We start from the raw sequence: 22067 nt of genomic DNA, 5'->3' as shown, positions 1-22067 counted from the left end.
TACTTGAAGACGAATGTTATATATAGAAGAAGCTTTGAAAAAATAAGACACGAATCATCTACATGAACATATTGTTTCATTCTTTCTTGAAAACTTTCTATAAATATTTGTATAAATACTAAGCTCTCAAAATACTTTGTATACCATGAGAGAAAAGACTAAAAGTATTGAGTGTTTTATCTATCTATAAGGTCATCACAAACTTAATCAGTGTGCAAACTTCTAACAATTTTTTTTTTTATTTGTATAGAGCTAACATTGACTTGATAGGACAAAGAATAATGGATTTAAGTCAATCTTGGGGTAGAACTTGCATGTGTAAAGTGAAAAAATACTTGTAACTTTGATAAGTTAATGAAAACTTGGTGGGTTGCCAATAACTGGATGTAATTTCGGGTTTGAGATGAATCAATATAATTTTTTATGTGTTTCCTTTTGTTGTTTTAACTAACAAAGAGTTTGAATTTGTGTTTTAGATCTTATATTTTGTTTTGTTTTACAAAGAAAACTGTTTTTCTCTAATTGTTTTTGGTTTACCTGCATCACAAGATAAATGTGTTTTCAATCTTAGAAAAAGTTTTAATTTTCTAAAAACACAATTCAATATTCATTCTTGTGTTATTTGCTTCTACAAGTTCTACCACTAGAATAAAAATGACAAAAATTCTTGCATCCTATGTGATATTATGAGACCCAAAAAAAATAATCCAAGAATCCAAAATGAATTCTTCCATTAAAGAAGTTCTAAAGAAAGGCGTTAAAAGTTGAGGGTGGTTTAGATATTATAAAATGTCATAAAAATTGTATAGTGGAAGAGTAGAAAAAACTGCAAATAGCAACCCTCTAATGTTTGTAACAAGTGATGGGTCAAGGTCGCTCTGGCCCATTTTGATAGCCCGAAGTACATTCCACTTAATGAAGCTGTTAGAAATTTAGAATCTTAAACTCCCACCCGATTAGTACGTATGGAGAATTAGAGATACAAGAGTTCCGAGTATGTGAGGAAAGTACAAGTAAAAAAGATACAAATAACATTTCCAAAGTTAAATATATTTTATTGCGTTCCCCCGAAAAAAAAAAAAAACAAATATATAAATACTGAAAAGGTCAAATGACATATATCATGATTTTATTTACTTACTTATTTTACCAAATATTTTTTTAACTTTATAATAAGATTTTAACAATAAACTGGTACAATGAAAAAAATAAAGTTCCACTGTTAAGAATTTTAATAAAGAAACTTGGGTAAAAATTAAACGGATCCATACGCTAATAATATTCATTCTTATATTTATAGTCCCTTTCCCCCTCTCTTCCAAAGCTAAGAAAAACTATTTTTCATTTCTGATATGAAGGAGGTCCTATGCCTACCAAAAAAATTACAATCTAAATTTTTGTTCTGAGAATTAAAGACTGTACCAAAAAAATTTCAACAACTCACATACTCTTTTTAAATAACTATCCCCTTAAAAAAAATTAGAATCTAATTCTACCAAATCCCATAAAATATTTCTAAGATAAGTACAACATTTAGGTGGAACATGCTCAATAATATACGAAGCCCATAAAGTTGAGATAAGGAGTAACTATCTAGTCGATCGATTTGCTACACTATTCGCTGCACATAAAATATGCTTGACGCGCAAAATACTAAAATAAACAATAAAAATTTGACAAACATATAAAAAAACAGCATCTAATTGACTTTTTTACAATTTCCTCTTCTATTCCTCGGGTTAGCTCTAAAGAGACACGGAATTTAATATTATTAGCATAGATCTCAACATCTTATTTGAATGTATAAGAATAATCTTCACTAACCCAGTTGCACAGTATTTTTTTTGTTTTTTTACGTACAGTTCTTTCTTACTTAAAATTAAAAAAAAAAAGTCTTAAGTATCAGGAGTGAATACTAATAATGCATAAGACGCATTTTTTTTTATTAATTAGAAGAAAGAAAAGAAGAAAAGAAATGACAATATTCAGCATTGAGATCGACAACAAATTTAACTAAATGGTTTGATCGAGAGAGTGAAGTTGCGATGTGCTTGAAGTAGAATAGGTTTGGTTTCAATCTGAGTGCACCCTTTCGAGAATCTTAACGGGGAAGCCACCTTCCATCTGGGAGGTCAAGAAGGCAAAGTAGTGAGGCTCCACCCCTTTAGCCACCGTGGGAACCACCGTGAAGCGCCTGAGAATACCAGCCACCAACCTCTTCATCTGCATAAAAGCCATTTCTTTCCCCAAACAAATCCTGGGACCAGCTTGAAACACCGGATAAGTGAAGGAATCCCTTCCTACAAAGTTCCACTTTCCTGTTTGAAGCTTCTCCAACCACCTCTCTGGCTTAAACTCTGCCCAATCCTCACCCCAAATACTCTCCATTCTCCCCATCGCATACACGTGATACGTCACAAACATCCCCTTCTTCACCACCGTCCCACTCGGCAAAACATCATCGTTCATTGTTTCCTTCGTGTCTAAAGGCACCGGCGGGTACAACCTCATGCTCTCACACAAGGCTGCATGTGTGTAAACCATATCCTTTACTTCATCGTACACCGGAGCCTCTGATTTCTCCATTATCTCCTTCAAAACCTCCTTTTCCACACGCGGGTTCTTCGATAACAACCAGAAAAACCACGTCAGCGCCGCTGAGGTGGTATCCTTCCCCGCCAATATGAAACTTATAACTATGTCTGTCACAAAGTCTTCATCGGAGTGTCCCGAACTTAAAAACCGTGAAAGCATGTCAACAGATTCAAGAGATTCCTTCTCCTTTAGCTCTTTTTTCTTCTCTCTCACTATGTGCTTTGCGAACTCCAGCACTTCCTTCACTGCTATTCTTAGTTTCTTTTCCGAACCTATGTTAAGTGCTCTCTTGACTTTCCATATTAACGGCAACGGCTCGCGGAACCGTTTGCTGCTGATCTCCGTTGCTTCTTCGAAGGCTTTCGCGAACTTGCTCCGTTCAGCTGACGGCTTCAGGTATTCTGGGTCGAAGCCAAACGCGATTTTGCAGATGTTGTCAAACGCAAAACGTTGGAGAATGTCTTGAAAATCAAGCGTTTTGCCTTGTGCTGCTGCTAAAGCGAGGATAGGAACGAGACGGTTGGAGAGTTCGGCATCGACCACGTGCTCCACGAATTTTCGTAGAGACTTTGTGTTGAATTCGTGGCTGGCTACTTGTCTCTGAAACTTCCAAGTGTTGCCGTCGGCGTTGAAGATTCCTGTGCCGAGGAAATCGGAGAGAATGTTAATAGCGGTTCTGCCCTTTTGGTAATTGGAGAAACGGGTCTTGAGAATGTATTCTACGGTGGCAGGGTTGCCGGTGAACACGTGCGAGCGGCCCAAGGGGCGGTGGAAGGTGAAGGTAGCGCCGGAGGAGATTTTGACCATATCGGACAACCACTGAATACGGCGGTTGCCGACGGCTTGGATGGCTAGGTAAGAACCAATTAATGGGTATGTTTTTGGCAGAGTGATGGTTCTTCTAGAATCTGTCTCTTTCTTCTTCTTCAAACCTGCAGAAGAGTGTCCGAGGAAGAAGAAGAAGAGGACGGGAAGGATGAAGAAGAAGAACAAAGGAACTAACACCTGCAGATTCAGAAACATCGCAATCATTTTTTCCTAAGTTCAGATACTAGACAGATGATGTGGAGATTTGCAATTGTTATTTTGTGAGTTTTCTAACGGTCGAGAAAGTCTATATATAAATAAGGAAACACTCCAACGTAACTACGCAAGTGTCTGGTGGCATGATGCATGATCCGAGGTAACGATGTTTCCTACTTCTGTGAATATACATTTGCTTACATGAGCAAAGTCGTCACTTTACAAATAAATTCAAAAGTGCTTCTCTTTTGGTTTTACGATATAAAAATACAGTAGAACTTTACGTACAATTGTTTTTTTTTTTTTATCAAAATAATATAAATATTATTTATCAATTTAAAATGATTTTCGTTATGTGTTTTGCGATAGTTTATATAGCGTCCTCACAGTGTGTCAGTTTGACTAATTTTGTAATACTAAAACAACATTACAAATTAAAATTACACAACTATCACGTGAAGGTGAAGGCATGTTTTAGGTGTGCTATTGGCACAATACATCTTGAAAAGTTGCCAACATAATAGTCATGCAAGACTCACTTAAGAGTATTTGAATAGTCCTATACTCTCTTGTTTTAAGTGTTTATCATTAATCAGATGTCGGCTGCTTATAATTAACTTGTAGACAAAGTTTACAACTCCCATGGTTTAAACTTATAATAATACTTTTTAAGACTTTAATTAAAGGGTCTGAGAAGGCTGGACTTTGTTGATTGTCAGTGCAATCATTTTAATACAGTCTGGACCCAAAGCAGATATAGATATATTTACCATGTTAGAAGACGCAACTAGTTTATTATTGCTTAAAGAAAAGTTGTTTCAGATGCATGAGCATTTTAGTTTGTTTTGCATTGGTGCATGTAAATGATTATATCTTATTTAAATGAATAATGTTGTATTTGCTAACATGTATATGATTATATATCTTATTTAAATGAATAATGTTGTTTCAGAGATTGGATATTGTTAGTGTTGCCTCTATATACTTATATATGTATGTATTATTATTTATTAATTACTGTTTTTGTTTGGGTGTCATTAATTCACATGTATTCCCTTACTTAGTACCTAAGGGGATAGAAGGATGTATGGTAATTAATTTGACTTTGAGGATCATCATATACTCCATTCATTTCATAATAAATGTTGTGTAAAACGAAAAAATAAATCTTAAAATAATAATCATTTTGGTTTTTAATATAATATTAATATTTTTTTTTACTTATACTCCTAATAAATATTATTTTAGTTTTTTAATGTTTTTTTTATAAGCCAATCATGAAATTCATTAAAATGGGGATAGGAACAAGTTGTACCACCAAAGCATACAGCAACAGACTCCCAGTTACAAGTACAGATAGAAAGCAAAACTGAACAGAGAACTGCATTCCTAGCATAACCTGAATCTGTGTAAAAAACAAAAAACCAGTGCACCAAAACAAAGCCTAATACAGACAGAACTCCCTAATAATTAATAAACATAAATGATAGCCAACCTCCCAGCTTAAGGCAACCCAGAAAAGTTCCATACTGATCCCATAAACCAAACTCGAGACCCATGACAAGTATCGTTGCAACACCAACTATATGTAACATTAATAATAAGTTTAATTTTATAAAACTATTACTCGTTTTTCATCTATTTTCATCCAGTCGTTTTTCTTTCTCTTTAGATCTTTTTGTGATCTTGCTCGCAAAACATATGATGGTGGAGATAAGCCTACCTACAGAGTTTATGTGTTATTCATGCAGAAGGCATTCATTCACTACACAGTTGGTCCTGATTATGTCGCAACTACATTTAAGCCCCGCAACACACAAACATCACCACCTACTACAATGACTTCATTTCCCCCACTGCTACTTGCTGCTACAACATCTAGCTTAACATTAAATGCCAAGCAGATGATGGAACTCATTCCTACTCGAAGGTTGTCACCTCACGGACCAAATATGCAATAATAGTTTTCTATTCTTATGGTCCTAAAGATAAGTGTCAAATGAAAAAAAAAATTGTCCGAATAAATTATATTAATTTTTTAATATAATATTAATTATTTCTTTTAGTAATTTTTCTAAAAAAATTCACTTTAATTTTTTAACATAATATTAATATAATTATTTTTCATCTATTCAATAAAATTAGTTTTATAAAATTTCTATTCTCATTTATTTATTTATTAACTTTTGTTAGTCTTTATAAAACAACCTAAAACAACTTGAGATAACAAGTATTGTATTTTGGCTTCGAACATGATTTAAATGCACATATTAAGTGCAATTTTTTGGGATTGTGATTAGAATTAATTACCTGCCATGTGTCATCATGTTGCCATTGGATGGAATCATAACGGATGATGTGGTGGTTTCAGACTACTATATCATTTCTCGCATATTAGGTGTTGTTTTTATCTTTATACTTTCACCTAAGTCTTGATCATACAAAAATACAAAGGTTACCTACATGTACCTAAGTCCCGGATTACCATGTACTTTGAATGCTATTTCAATTAAGTATTGCGGCGAATTTCCTTCTAACGAATACAATTGTTTATGTTCATAACCCTTACCTTCAAAAATTCAAATAAAAAACTTTTCATTGCAAAATTAATTTGAATACTCTTCTCACATTTTCATTATATAGTGAATTGAGCATAGTATATACATCATTTTAGATTACAAATCAAAAATACTTTGATGTTGGAGTAATTACAAAGATGATCAAATGTTCATCAAATTACCAAAGCTCTGCTTGCCAGTAAATCTGTAAAATTATAATCATAATTAACAAACATTGATATTACACGATATCTTAACTTTCTAACTTTAACACCAATAATAAAACTAAATGTGCCCTCTGCAATTCTTCACTTTGGCTTTCATCGCCTCAATTAAGTTCAATCCCTTCATCAACTCACGAAAAATATATATTGACATTTAGATTCATCATCCTATAAGTGACATTTTAACCATTAATACAAATGAAACAACTAACAAAGTAATTGGATAGTCTTTTTATGACCATACACTAGGCAATGCACATGTATAGAAAAATCTGCCTGAAATCCTGAGCTTTAGATGTCTGCATCACAACTTAAGTCCTACAGTAACATATACTACCACCACCCTCTACTGAGCCTACCCATTAACCCTTGATCAGTAAAATGTTTATTATCATTTATACGATATAAATATCGAGTTTTTGTTAAAATCAACCTAGCTTTAAGAGTAATTTTAAGCATTCAAAAACAATAATATTTTATTAAAAAAAGTATTTGTTACATAAAAAATATAATAGTACAATAAAGGTATTCTTTTTTAGTAAAATTTTATGATACATACTATGAAATATATATTTATTCTTATAATTTAAATATTAATATGTCTACAAAGTATTTTATTTTAATATTTAATCTTATCATATATATATATATATATATATATATATATATATATATATATATATATATATATGTGGTTTGAGTATAACTGTATATATGAGCATTTTAAGAGTGATATCTAACTCTTCTAACTTTTTCAATTAATTAACTTTTTAGATCTTTTATCATTAATCATTTATAGTAATCTCTACACACAATAAATGAGAATGGGATTGGATTTTAAATTTTTTTAAAAATTTAAATTATTATTATTATAGTTATGCTATTAATTCTAAATTCAATTTGATATTAAATTATATTTTATTTAAAATTGTAGCAATTATGATTTGAGTTTAACTGTCATACGAATATAATGTAAAATAGTTTTGTATTATCAATCAATAAAAAAATTCTGTTGATATTTTTAAAATATTTATTATAAAAATTAATAAAATTTTCATACATAATACATTTGTAATTAGATATAATAGTGTATATCTCATTTCTCATATTATTTTTAATTTTTTAATTAAGTTATATAAATTATTGTTATTGTAAATAGAGAAACTAGCTACAGCTTTTCTACCTTGCATATTATGATCTATATAGGCAGAAGAGAAGACCTATATATGGTCAATACAAAAGTATACATGAACTAACGTACCACACCCAAATCTCAAACCAATTAAAATACACAAACTCCCAATCTTTTACTTACACAGAAAGCTTGAAGACAAATGAACTCGCAATAAAAGCAAAAATTTCTACAGCATTTAAAATTTTCTCAATTCAAGCATGTCTTTTTGGTCATGTTGTGATGGAAACAAGTATACTTAAACCGGACGGAAAACTACTGTCTCATAAGCCTGTTCCCATCTCTGTCCCCAGTAAAATTGTGTCAGCTCAATTAAAAATTCCACCTCACACGTGTTAAGGTTAAACTGAAAATTGATGTCGTTTGCACATGTTACATATCTGATTTGTTACTTGAACTGGTACAATTTGATGGGAGGAACAGGGACAACAAATTTTTGTCCACTTAAACCAGGCTGTAACCGACTAACCGATTCAAACTTTATCAAACGATTTGTCTAATTGATTCCAAGTGAAAATGAGAACAATTAATTATATTTTCAATGATGAATAAAAATTAAACACATGTTTTATTCTAGATTTTACCATTAATGAAATGCTTATCACATTTAATGCGCATATCTTAATTTTTGTCTTTTTTTTTTTTTACAGAATCCTTAATTAACTTCTCTCATAATATTTTTGTGTAAAATATTTCTCAATTTTATAATTATACATACAATATATATGCCATAGATTTTTCTTTATCACACACCCTGTTATCTTTATTTTATTTATTTACAACTTATAAGTATAATACTTTTTTTGCCAAGAAAAAAATATAATACTTTTGAATCCTTTTTCAACATTTTAAAGTTATCGATAAAAGTATAAAAATATAAGTTGTAAAAAAAAAAATAATAACAAAGAGTGTTTGATAAAGAAAGATACATGACATATATTATAAGTATTTAAAAGTTTTATACATGGGAGAGAAATTAAGGATGTTGTAAAAAAAAAGAGAAAAATTAAGGATATACATTAATAATCGCTACATTAATGGTAAAATTTAAAATAAGATAAGTGTATGATTTCTATTGATCATTAAAAATGGGATTCATTAACCCATTTTACTTGGGATGAGCTCCATATATATATATATATATATATATATATATATATATAAGTGCGGGACAACGGGAGGATTAATATAGTTTCAAGTGGCGAGAGCATGAAGTGTGCCATAAATATACAAGTACAATGATATATAGAATATAGAAGACTTTAATTACTAACTTGGACGAATAAATAATTCATGCCAATATACGAGGAATTATGGAAGTTAGTAAAGTCTGAGAGAACGTGGTGCCCTTGCCATAAATTTAAAGGCAAATGGATTATACAGATAGTTGGAGAAATAGAAGGAGATTTTTTTTTTATGCATAGAGAAATAAAAGGAGAAATTAAACCAAGATAAAATTTTATATGGCAAAGAAAAGAGTAATTATATAAATGCAATCCACAAAATTAAATTAAACCACACACGGTATAAGCAACCATTACGTACGCTATCAAGGCTAGAAGCTACACGTGGAAAGCTATGAGTGAATCCTCATCGTAAGTTAGAAGAAGAAAATAATGTTATGCATAATTTGTATTAGCTTTTATCTTAGAACTATGTTAATTAATTGAAAAACTTGTTATTAAGGTTTTTTTTAAGATAAAAATGCCAAACTCTGTTTAATTTATAAGTGTTTAATTTAAGACGCTAAGTAGGATGAGAAAGATTTTTAAAATGTGAGACCATATTGATGTTAGCTTGTACATACGAAATATATTCATTTTGTTTTATTTTATTTTCTTCTTCTTATGTATTGATAGAGAAGGTTATTGAAACTCGTTCTTTATCTGTTTCCCGGAAACTGATGAACAAGTATTTAATTTGTTATTCTGCTGTCCCAGGGAGCGATTCTTTCCACTGCAATTAAAGAATGGGACAATTCATTATCCATATCCTGCACATAGCAACAACACTTGTAGGTTCCTTGCTCATATTGTTAAATCAATTTCCTCGTAATGAAGTATATTTTATATTTTAATATGTACCCTATTCCAGCAATAACAAATTCATAGATGCATCAGCTTCAAATGACACGACCCCATCGACTCTCCTTCCTCTTGTTGTCGTCTTCTTTAAATAGTACTAGTAACTATTATAATGACCGATCTCGTTTTTGTTTCTACTTTGTGAAAAATTATTAGGAAACTCGGGACGGTTAATTGAATATTTCTATTGTTTTAAAATTAAATAAAAATTGTATGCATATTATTTAGAAATTCAACGATCGATACCATAAATACTTGATGATCCCGAATTACTTAATTTTTAACTTCTTGCACATTCCCTTGAACTCTTTTAATCTTTCAACTTATGATCACTTTATTAATATGTTTTACCCTCTCTCCTTACTTATGTTTCTCTCACTAAACAATCTCATATATATAAAAAGAATAGGAAAAGAATATTCGGCCATATTCAAATTAAATGTTTTTGTACACCTAGAAAGAAAAAAAAATAAGTATGATAAATAATAAATGCAGTCATATGCAAATAAAAACATAGAAAATAAGAAATATTGAAAAGGTATTTAAAAATAAGAAGTATTCAAATATCATCACCTGAAAAAATATAGAAGAAAAAAATTATACTAACAACATGTAAATCTTATTTTACAGAACAAAAAAAGTGTACAACAGAAATATTGTGTTTCCACTGGTCTAAATGATGTAAATTTAGTTAGCATTGTAATTTATAAAGTTTGAATGATTAGTATTAATAAAAGAAATACACAAACAAGTAATACAACACTCAAGTCTAATATGTAAATTTAAGAAAAACCGTTGGTAGAATGACGTGTAGGTACTGAATAAAATATGTTTAGTTTGAAGATGAAGCTTCCCTGTCGACGATCTTGACCGGAAAACCACCTTCCATAAGGGAGGATAAGAAAGAAATGAGGTGAGGCTCAGCCCCTGGAGTGAGCACTGGAACCACCGTGAACCTCCTGAGAATACCAGCCACCAACCTCTGCATCTGCATAAAGGCCATTTCCTTCCCCAAACATATCCTGGGACCAGCCTGAAACACCGGATAAGTGAAGGAATCCCTTCCCACAAAGTTCCACTTTCCTGTTTGAAGCTTCTCCAACCACCTCTCTGGCTTAAACTCTGCCCAATCCTCACCCCAAATACTCTCCATTCTCCCCATCGCATACACGTGATACGTCACCAACGTCCCCTTCTTCACCACTGTCCCATCCGGCAAAACGTCGTCGTCCGCTGCTTCTTTTGTGTCCATCGGCACCGGCGGGTACAACCTCATACTCTCACACAACGAAGCATGGATGTAAACCATTTCCTTCACTTCATCGTACACTGGACTCTCTGATTTCTCCATTATCTCCTTCAAAACCTCCTTCTCCACCCGCGGGTTCTTCGATAGCAGCCAGAAAAACCATGTCAGCGCTGCTGACGTCGTATCCTTCCCCGCCAGTATGAAACTTATAACTATGTCCTTCACGAATTCTTCATCGGAGTGTCCCGAACTTAAAAACCGCGAAAGCATGTCAACAGATTCTAGAGATTCCTTCTCCTTCAGCTCCTTTTTCTTCTCTCTAACTATGTTCTTCGCGAACTCGTGCACTTCCTTCACTGCTATTCTTAGTTTCTTTTCCGAACCTATGTTAAGTACTCTCTTGATTTTCCACACTAACGGTAACGGCTCGCGAAACCGTTTGCTGCTGATCTCGGTCGCTTCTTCGTATGCTACTGCGAACTTGCTCCGTTCTGCTGATGGCGTCAGGTACTCTGGGTCATACCCAAAAGCGATTTTGCAGATGTTGTCGAACGCGAAACGTTGGAGAATGTCCTGAAAATCGAGGGTTTTGTCTTGGGCTGCTGCTGAAGCGAGGACGGGGACCAGACGGTCGGAGAGTTCGACATCCACGACGTGTTCGACGAACTTGCGGAGAGACTTAGTGTTGAATTCGTGGCTGGCGACTTGCCTCTGAAACTTCCAGGTGTTTCCGTCGGCGTTGAAGATTCCTGTGCCAAGGAAATCGGAGAGGGTGTGAATGAAGGTGTAGCCCTTTTGGTAGTTGGAGAAACGGGTCTTGAGAATGTGCGCAACGGTGGCGGGGTTGCCGGTGATGACTTGGCGGCGGCCTAAGGGGCGGTGGAGGGTGAACGTGGTAGCCGGTGAGATTTTGACGATGTCGGATAGCCACTGGATACGGCGGTTGCCGATGCCTTTGAGGTCTAAGTAGTGACCAATCAGTGGGTATGGTTTTGGGATAGTGATGCTTCTTTTAGTAGGACATGAGGACGTGAGAAAGAAGAAGAAAAACACTGGAAAGATGAAGAAAAGGAAGAAAGGAGCTAACAGCTGCAAATTCAGAAGTATCTCAATCATTTTCCCTAAGTTTTGAGTGAGAAATTGGTAGTATAATTAACTTTGTAGTGGAAATCTTGATCTTCAGTTGTAATTTGTAGGATAGGATGTGATCATGTTAAGGAAATTTTCTCTATATATAGTCTAACATACGAACGAAGAAGCCGTATATGGACACTTTAATTCTGGCACGATGTTCACACTTGGGTGATATATGTATTTTGGCAGCTTATGATTGTCTGGTTGCATTAACTTCGCTAAACCTATGGTTAGTATACTTCATTTTGAATTGAGAATAAATGTAATCAACTTTTATTATAATACGCTTTTACCAGCTTGCTTCCTCCCTCTTTTTTTATTCTAGATTGACAAGAAGGGCCGAAGCCCAAGCCCAACTAGAATACGCATTTCATTGCGTAAGCAAAATCGTCACCTTTTCTTTTTCCTTTGATTTATGTGTGGTGATTTATGAAAGCCTCCACAATTAACTAAAACGTGTAAAAAAAATGTATATATTTGTATAATTATTATTAGAAATCAAATACATATTTTCAATTGATTCTGATAAAATGTACCAATTGGTCTGAGTGGAAGTGACATAATTGGGATAGGAGACTTACATAGTCACTTAAGTATTATATAAAAAATTAATTATTTGTAAAATTTATACTTCATATTTATAACATAATAATAAAAAAATTATTTTAGAATATAAATTTACATATTCTTTATATATGTAATAAAATTTGAAAATATTATTTTATGATTATATATAAAATCTGAGAGTCTATGTAATGTCAATTCTTTAAATATACATATGTGAGGATGAAATATTTACATAGAATAATATTAACATTTAGGATCACAAATTAAATTTTTATATAAATACAAAAAAATTAATTGAAATCTAATTTTTTAAGACTTTATTTAAAATAGTATTTTTAACAAATGAAAACGGTCAATTATAATTTAAAAAAAAACATCTAATTCAAATTTTAAGAGGGAAAATAAATATATTTTAAATTATATTTTTATCTAAAATTTATTAATAAATAATTCTCATAGTCTTATTACAGTCTTTATTTTTCTTTCCTTTTGTTTTTTAATGAAAGTTTTCTCTGTTTTAATAGTTTTTCCTTTTTACATAAAAAATATTAAATTAATTACAAATTTGAAAAGTAATTTAATGAATAAAAATAATCGATTATTATTTATGAATAAAATAAAAATAAATAACGAATCCAGCTTAAGTACGTAACTACGTATAAGTGTCTGGTGACATAACGCATGATGTAACGATGTTTCCTACTTGTCGCTGAATATATTTTCCGCTTGTTTTCTGGTATAGAATATACTTTTCCCATACATAAGCAAAGTCGTCACTCTTTTACAAATAAAATCCAAAGTGCTTTTTTCTTTGGTTTTACGATTTTACCAAATAAATATAACTTTCGTAAACAAAAAGGAAATAAATATAACTTTACAATTTAATTATCTAAATAATATAAATATTATTGATCAATTTAAAATAATTTTAGTTTATATGTTTTCAAATAGTTTGTATAACAACAAAATAACCAATATGGTCAAGCACAACAACAGTAAATAATTCTTAAGCATACTAACAAAAAATTAATTTTTGATCACGTGTAAGAAGAAGATTTTGTTTGGGAAAAAATATCACATGTCTCAGAAAGAATTAATCTCACACATAGGAGTGTTAAAAAAATCAGTTTGAATCGAATCGAATTGATTTTTTTTTCTTGAATTAATTCAAGAAAAAATAAATATCTTATTTTATAAAATTAATTGGTTTAATTGAATTGTTTATACAATCGAATTAGTTTTTATTTAAATTTTTTTATTTAAAAATAATAAATCAAGAACTAATTCAAAAATTAATTCGAGACTGATTCAATGTTTAAAACTAATTTAAAACTTGTTAAAAACTAATTTAATGTAAAATTAATTTTTTAAAATCAATTTAATTTTAAAATAATTTCTCTTTAATTATTTGAATATAAAAACAGACAAGTTAAAATAGTTTAAAATCAATTCAGTTTAATTTCTTTTTTACCGAACTACTTTTTACACACCCGTCCTCAAACAAGGCTTTGCTTTCATTTTTCAATCACTAAGGACTGCCAGATACAAGTGTTGCTTTGTGGTGTGTCGCCACTGGAATCAGATCGAATGAGTGATCCTTTTGCGGCTAATGCATTGATGCATCAGTCTTGGCAGAATAACCTAGTGCTCTGAGGGAGGGTTTAATTCCAAGTTTCCAGAACCCTCCCTATGCATTGGAAACTACTCCTAAACAAAGTTCTTCTTTGCTGCTCGCGTCACCGTAAACTAATGGCCTTCACAGAACACGTTCGGGAGTTGAGGCGTGACAATGTCGGGGTGCGTTAATGTTTCGAGTCACACATGTGCATTTTTGTTATTAGGTTGTGATAACTCATAACTTACACACTCACTTCTCATTCCTATCCCTTACTCCTCTGTCCACCGAGTAACCAAAGACGAGGGCAACGAGAGAGGCCAGGACAAAGTGATGGAGAATAAGAGATAGTTAGGTAATAACAAGCCTTTTTTTTAAGATACCCGATGTCAAAAGTACTTTCTTCATTGACTAAGATTTTAACAAATGTAGAAAATATTTTTTACAATGATATCTTAACAACTGATGTGAAAAGTTTCATTTATTTTTAATGATATACCATGTTTTCTTTACGTCGGTTATGAAGCAATAGATGAAAAATCTTGTTGCGAATTAAAGTCATTTTTCCACTAAGTGACTTAAATGGAGTGATTATATATGAACAAATTTATATATTATTTTGTACATTTATCTTTTTCTCTGTCTTGATATTATGTAGATGTTAAGAGTTCATTAATCGGGACAAATGGAGTAAGGTGTGTAGGCCTAATTAAGGAGCATGGAGGATTGGGAATCAAAAAGGTTACATACTTTAATGAGGCACTAGCTAGTAGGCAAATGGAGATGACACTTGACGAAAATGTATAAAAAAAAAATCATCTATATGATGGCGTGATTTGTGCTCTTTATGTGATGGAAAAGACACATGTAATTGGCTTACTTCTACATTTAGTTGGAAGATTGGTTGTGGGGGAAGAGCCTGCTTTTGGCATGCATGATAATTGGCTGGAAGAACAATCCCTTGCTATGGTGTACCCGAAACTTTTTATTTTGTCTAATAATCACCATAGGACAGTGTACAAGAAATGGGAAGTTGGGGAGATGGGAGGTGGACATGGAACTTGGCATGGAGACGACCTTGCTTTGTATGGGAGAAGAACTTTGTTGATGATTTGAAGAGAAAACTATAGGGGTACAAATTGATGGCACAAAAGATACCTAGGTATGGAAGGATGATCCTAGAGGCCAATACTCGGTATTCTCTGCTTACTCGGTAATTATGGAGTTAGGAATGACAGCCAAATGGACCAGGCATGTGATCTGAATGGAACTTGAAAGCCCCACCTAGCTAGAGTCCTAAGTTTTATTTGGTGGATGATGAATAGGGGACATACTGTGGGGGACCTATACAACATGCTAACTTTTACATTGTGCATAAATAGTCACGGGATATCTTCTATGGTATTAAACATATTTAACAAGGTCCAGATGGAGAAAAATGAAAGTCCAAAGACAGAGACACTACTAAGAATTTTAATTGTTGTTGAAAACTAAATTAATTTGAAATCCCATATCAATTATGTTCTTTTTTTATATATTTTTATTTTTTTCTCGTCATTTTGACCCAAATTGATTTAAAGGCCCATATTTATTAATTTTTATTTTCAATAGAGAGACTTTTGACATTTGATAAAAAATTTTGAGATTAGCGTCATCCAAAATTCTATAACATTAATCATTGTGTAATGATGGTTTGTGGGTGCTTTATTTTGGTCTAGGTTATGTCATATTAACGTATTTTGTTAATATCAACCTTGTGCTCATAGCAATTTTTGTAAATGACTTATGGCACTCTTTGTGCCTTTATATTAATATACAAATACCAATTTGCTGATTAAAAAAAGTGTCAGTGAATTAGTTAATTTATTAAGATTTATCATGTTTTACAAAAATCTCCCCAATATGTTTGGTCACTTAGGATTTGGTTTAAGTGTATAATAAGATGGATTAAAAATCCTAACAAATAAAGTTAATGGTAAAGTTAGATAATGATTTAGATTAAAAGATTTGTTAGAAGTTTATTTAAAATAAAATAATGGTTAATAATATTTTCTACATCTTAGTCTACTGAGATTCAGTTATTAAATAATAACAATTATTAAAAGTCATTAACAGTGAGTTAATAAGCTTAAAAAATTTGCCTAGATTGGAAAATATGTTTAGGGAAAAATGTAATTTTATATCAATTAATTTAAAATATTAAATTTTAGCCAAAATAATTTATTTAGGTCAAATTTTCAAAAAATGAAATTTTAAGACTTTAAATAATTTATTGGTGAACTTGGGGCAAAATGGTAATTTTAATCTTAAGAGGATTAAAAAATTCAAAGAACCTAATATTTTGAAAATATAATATATTTTATAATTTTTGCAAAAGAATCAAATCAAAAGCTTTGTAAATATGTTGGAATAAAATTTTGAAATTATTGAAATGTAATAAAATAATGGATATTTTAATAATTTTGAAATTTTAAATTAAATACTTACATTGTGAACTTTTACACAACATTATGATATTAATTATTTAATATTATTTATGTTTATAACCCTTAACTTCTAAAGTAAAGCATAAAATAAGATAAAATATGTTTTATCCTTTTAAAATAATTAAAGTTAAGTTTTAATATCACTAAAAAAAATTATTCATTTTCCGTTCCTTAATTTTGAAATATATTACTTTTGATCTTCAAAGTACTATTTAAATCATTTTTGTCTCTCTATCAATTGTTTCTAAACTACTTTGAATAGCAGAGGTGATGCATTTCAAAATTACCAAACGGAAATTGGACAATTTTTTTTAAAGGATTAAAATCTAACTTGAAAAATATTAGAAAGACCAAAAACATATTTTACCATTTTAAAAAATGAAATATCTAACCAAATTAGCATAAAAGGAACAATACATAAGAAAAAAAATATTCAATATAATTAAGACAAATTAAAAATGATAACAACTAAAAAATAAAAAACAATGGATCAAATTACAAAAAATAAGAGGAAAAAATAACAACATTAAATATATCTTCATATTTTGTTACAAAGTCAGACTGCATGTACACCCCTAAACCCCTAAATTGTATCTAAGACCACCACTGCACTCGGCAATACACATGTATATATAGAAAGATCCGCTTGAATTCCTCTAAGTTTTAGAATTCCTCATCTTAACTTGCTCTTGTCTTAACACATACTAATACCACCCTCTAATAAGCCCACCCATTAACCCTAAACTCCTAAAGTAAATTGTTTGTCATCATATGACATGATTATCTAGTTTGTCTTTTAGTATTATCGAGTTTGTTAACATCAACCTTTAAGAGTTATTTTAAGCGTTTAAAAGTAATCATTCTTCCGATCAAGATTATAAATAAAAAAATAAAAAATAAAAACATATTTCACACTTATTAAAAATTAGTTAATTTCATTAACTTATATTATTTTTAATTAAAAAAATAAAATATTTTTCCTAAATTATCCTTGATATCAAACATAAAAAAAAAGTCTTTCATTTTGTCAAATAAAAGATATTTTTGAAGAGAATCTCATTAAATAAATATACGTAAATAATTGAGATTTTCTTATATTTAAAACTAAAAAAAGAAGGAACTTATGTATTTGATGCTGAAAAAAGGTAATATTTTATTAAAATGTATTTATATTTGAGGTAGGAGGAAGTAATGTTTTATTAAAAATTATTTCTTACATACAAAACACAGTAGTGCAATAATAAAGGTCTTCTTTTTTAGATTCAACAGTTTGTAACATCTTCCTTTTTTCTAGATTAAAATCATCTTTAAGAATTAGTGTTAATATTTTTCTATAAATATCAACCTATTTAATTTGGATACTAATGTAACTTCATATAAAAATATTTTTATAGTTTAAATATTAATATATATGCAAAGAAAGTATTAAAAATTATATTTCAATTAATTTGTTAGTATTTATATAAAGAAATAAATTATCTGATTGTAAAATTTAATATTTATTCCATCCTAATATTCATCTCCATAGATGTATATTTTAAAGAATTCACATCACAGACAATCCTCAAAATTTATGTATAATCAAAATAATATTTAAAAATTTCAATATATTATATAAGGAATATATAAATTTACAGTCTAGAATCATCTGAAAAAACGTATTTGATTTTTAATAATAAGGTTTCTAAAAATGTTTTAGTTAATTATGGAGACTTTCATAAATCACAGGAAACAAAAAAAGAGAAATATAAAGTGACGACTTTGCTTACGGAAGGAAATGCGTATTCTCAGTTTGGGCTGTGACGACCTAGTAACAATCTAGTCTAGAAGAAGAAGAAAAACAAAAAAGAGAAAGAGAGAGGAAGTGTGAAGATGATGCATGTGATAGAATTGGGTTGCTCATACACATTTTCCGTACGTGCTTCGTTTGCATAGGATTCACTATATATAGAGAGACTTTCCTTGACACTGAAGATATCAAGAACTCCACTACAAAATTGATACTAATTAATTGCCCATTTCTCACTCAGTAGAAGTTTGGAAAATGATTGACATACTTCTGAATCTCCAGCTGTTAGCTCCTTTCTTCCTCTTCTTAATACTTCCAGTGTTTTTCTTCTTCTGTTTCACCTCCTCAGGTCCTACAAAAGGAACCATCCCTATTCCAAAACCATACCCTATTATTGGTCACTACTTCGCCCTCAAAAGCGTCGGCAACCGCCGTATCCAGTGGCTATCCGATATTGTCAAAATCTCACCGGCCGGCACGTTCACCCTCCACCGCCCCTTGGGCCGCCGTGGAGTCATCACCGGCAACCCCGCCACCGTAGAGTACATTCTCAAGACACGTTTCTCCAATTACCAAAAGGGCAGAACCACTACTAGCATTCTCTCCGATTTCCTCGGCACAGGAATCTTCAACGCAGACGGCAACACGTGGAAGTTTCAGAGGCAAGTAGCCAGCCACGAATTCAACACCAAGTCTCTACGCAAATTCGTTGAGCACGTTGTCGATGCAGAGCTCTCCAACCGTCTCGTTCCTATCCTCACTTCAGCAGCAGCAGCACAAGACAAAACACTTGATTTCCAAGACATTCTTCAACGTTTCGCGTTTGACAACATCTGCAAAATCGCGTTTGGCTTCGACCCCGAATACCTGACGCTGTCAGCTGAACGGAGCAAGTTCGCACAAGCCTTCGAAGAAGCAACGGAGATCAGCAGCAAACGGTTCCGCGAGCCGTTGCCGTTAGTCTGGAAAATAAAGAGATTACTTAACATAGGTTCCGAAAGGCGTCTAAGAAGAGCGGTGAAGGAAGTGCACGAGTTCGCCAGGAACATAGTGAGAGAGAAGAAAAAGGAGCTGAAGGAGAAACAATCGCTTGAATCTGTTGATATGCTTTCGCGGTTCTTGAGTTCGGGGCACTCCGATGAAGACTTCGTAACGGACATAGTAATAAGCTTCATACTGGCCGGGAAGGATACCACTTCAGCGGCGCTGACGTGGTTTTTCTGGCTACTATCGAAAAATCCGCGCATAGAAAAGGAGGTTTTGAAGGAGATAATGGAGAAATCAGAGGCTCCGGTGTATGATGAAGTGAAGGATATGGTTTACACGCATGCCGCGTTGTGCGAGAGCATGAGGTTGTACCCGCCGGTGCCGTTAGACACGAAGGAAACCGTGGACGACGATGTTTTGCCGGATGGGACGGTGGTGAAGAAGGGGATGATGGTGACGTATCACGTGTACGCGATGGGGAGGATGGAAAGTATTTGGGGTGAGGATTGGAGTGAGTTTAAGCCAGAGAGGTGGTTAGAGAAGGTTGAATCGGGAAAGTGGAAGTTTGTCGGAAGAAATTCATTCACTTATCCAGTGTTTCAGGCCGGTCCCAGAATTTGTTTGGGAAAGGAAATGGCCTTTATGCAGATGCAAAGGTTGGTGGCTGGTATTCTCAGGCGCTTCACGGTGGTTCCCGCGGTGGCAGAAGGGGTGGAGCCTCACTACTTTGCCTTCTTGACCTCCCAGATGGAAGGTGGTTTCCCAGTCAAGATCATCAAGAGGGAAACTTCAACTTGAAACAAAGCCTATTTTGTTTAGTCAACTTCATTCTACGAACGATTTTTCTTAAAATTAGATGCTACTAAGTTAGACTTGTGCGTTGTACTTGTTTCATGAAGAGAGTGAGTTGTACTAGTTTGTAATATTTATTTTTATTTTTCTAATGATGATTTACGCAAGGAACCTGCATGCCATTGTTCAGTGCAGGATATGGATAATGAATTGTCCCATTGAATGCAGAATGAACAACCATGGAAAGGCTCCAATTTCTCTCTATTAGCCGGCCGTTGCAAAAACCATGATTCGCTGGAATTTTATAAGGTGAACAATCATTGATTCATTTGGGTATAGTTATGAACTTATTAATACCGAAAGAAATTTAGTTAAAAGTCCATTAATTTTAAGGGAAAAGCGTGATAGTCCCGCGCTAAAGTTTAGAGGAAAAAAAATTTAGTTAAAAGGTGTAAGAAAAAAAGTGTTTAACATAAATATTAATCAAGATTAAATTAGTTAGACTCGTACATAGTGGATTTACGCAATGTGCATAGGGTATAAAAATCGAATCGCTGGATATATTAATGTGAAATGATGAAAGCCAAAACAAGAAGAGGACCAACAGTATAATAACCTAATAGCCAAAAATAAAAAATGAAAAACAAATACTATAACTGAACGTAAAGTTTACAGTATATAGTTTACACAGGGCTCCTTGACAAAAATTAAATTAAGCATCTTAATACCCATAATTGGTACCATATAGGGGGCCATAATCTGCGGAAGGCGCATGGCCTGTATGACAACTTGACTTCTCTGCTACCCTTTCCCATTCAGAGAAGCCAAATCCGCCGGAGTAGTTGTTGGATAGGCACTGTAACCTTCGCTGACTGATCCCCTCACAAGGGACATTGGGGACTTATACAACATGCTAACTTTTACATTGTGCATAAAAAGTCGTGTAAAATAATTTACACTGGTTTAGCATAACTGAAATAGTTTATGCCCCAAGTTACACATTCTATTGTTGTTTTTTTTTTTTTTCTAAATTACACTGGTTTGTAAAATAATTTTGAGTCCATATCATATTCTTTATTTAATGGAAAGTCGGATTTGATCACTCTAATGTTCGAATAGACTTTTTTTTTTAATTTATATGTTTAAATTTTTTTAATTTAAATTATTAAAATAATATAAATAAAAATTAAAACTCTTAATAATAAAATTATTAAAATTATCTAATAATATATTTGCTTTATTAAAAAACTAATTTTTTTTAAAATAATCATTTTCTTCAATTTTTTATTAAAATAAATTTTATTATTTTTTAAGAGATATATATTGATAAAGAAAAATAAAAAAATTTGAGAAAATTATAGTATAATTTTTTAGTTACATGTATATATTTTTTAGTTACACGTAATAGATTTAAATACATTTGATGAACTCTATTTCCAGATTTATCAGGAATTAAAGCACCGCCAATCATGTATATTATGTAAGCTCTACACCTATATTGTAGTTGGTGAATTGTTGGTTCTTTAGGCAATGGTGCGTGCAAGATGCTTAGCAATTATGTCAGCTTCAGTGCAGCTCCTTTATGTGAATTTTCGGGAGGGACTTCCCCTAATAACTCATCGCATAACTCATCCCAATGTAAGAAGTTAGGTCCAACCACAACACGATCATCTACTCTAATGTCTAGATGAAGTGCAACATCTTCGAGTGTGATGGTGCACTCACCCCATGGCAGGTGAAAGGTGTGTGTTTCAGGCCTCCATCATTTAACC

At 32.1% G+C, this 22067-nt stretch overlaps 3 protein-coding genes across 3 annotated transcripts; 1 reads left to right on the top strand and 2 right to left on the bottom strand.

Moving 5' to 3' along the window:
* Positions 1-1883: 1883 nt before the first annotated feature.
* On the bottom strand, positions 1884-3842 carry LOC100818732 (cytochrome P450 94A1). The gene has a single exon (XM_014773819.2). The coding sequence runs from the start codon at positions 3625-3627 to the stop codon at positions 2074-2076; it is 1554 nt and encodes a 517-aa protein (XP_014629305.1). The 5' UTR covers positions 3628-3842; the 3' UTR covers positions 1884-2073.
* Positions 3843-10273: 6431 nt separating this feature from the next.
* On the bottom strand, positions 10274-12305 carry LOC100818199 (cytochrome P450 94A1). The gene has a single exon (XM_014773818.3). It carries the CDS (start codon positions 12039-12041, stop codon positions 10509-10511), a length of 1533 nt encoding a protein of 510 aa, XP_014629304.1. The 5' UTR covers positions 12042-12305; the 3' UTR covers positions 10274-10508.
* A 6284-nt stretch (positions 12306-18589) lies between these two features.
* Positions 18590-20466, top strand: LOC100817669 (cytochrome P450 94A1). Its single transcript, XM_003520539.4, has one exon. It carries the CDS (start codon positions 18772-18774, stop codon positions 20299-20301), a length of 1530 nt encoding a protein of 509 aa, XP_003520587.1. The 5' UTR covers positions 18590-18771; the 3' UTR covers positions 20302-20466.
* Positions 20467-22067: the final 1601 nt, after the last annotated feature.

The sequence above is a fragment of the Glycine max genome, chromosome 3 (genome assembly GCF_000004515.6).
Source record: "Glycine max cultivar Williams 82 chromosome 3, Glycine_max_v4.0, whole genome shotgun sequence".
NCBI classification, from domain to species: domain Eukaryota; kingdom Viridiplantae; phylum Streptophyta; class Magnoliopsida; order Fabales; family Fabaceae; genus Glycine; species Glycine max.
The sequence above is the reverse complement of the archived record's forward strand: the minus strand, read 5'-3'. Positions and strand labels throughout refer to the sequence as shown.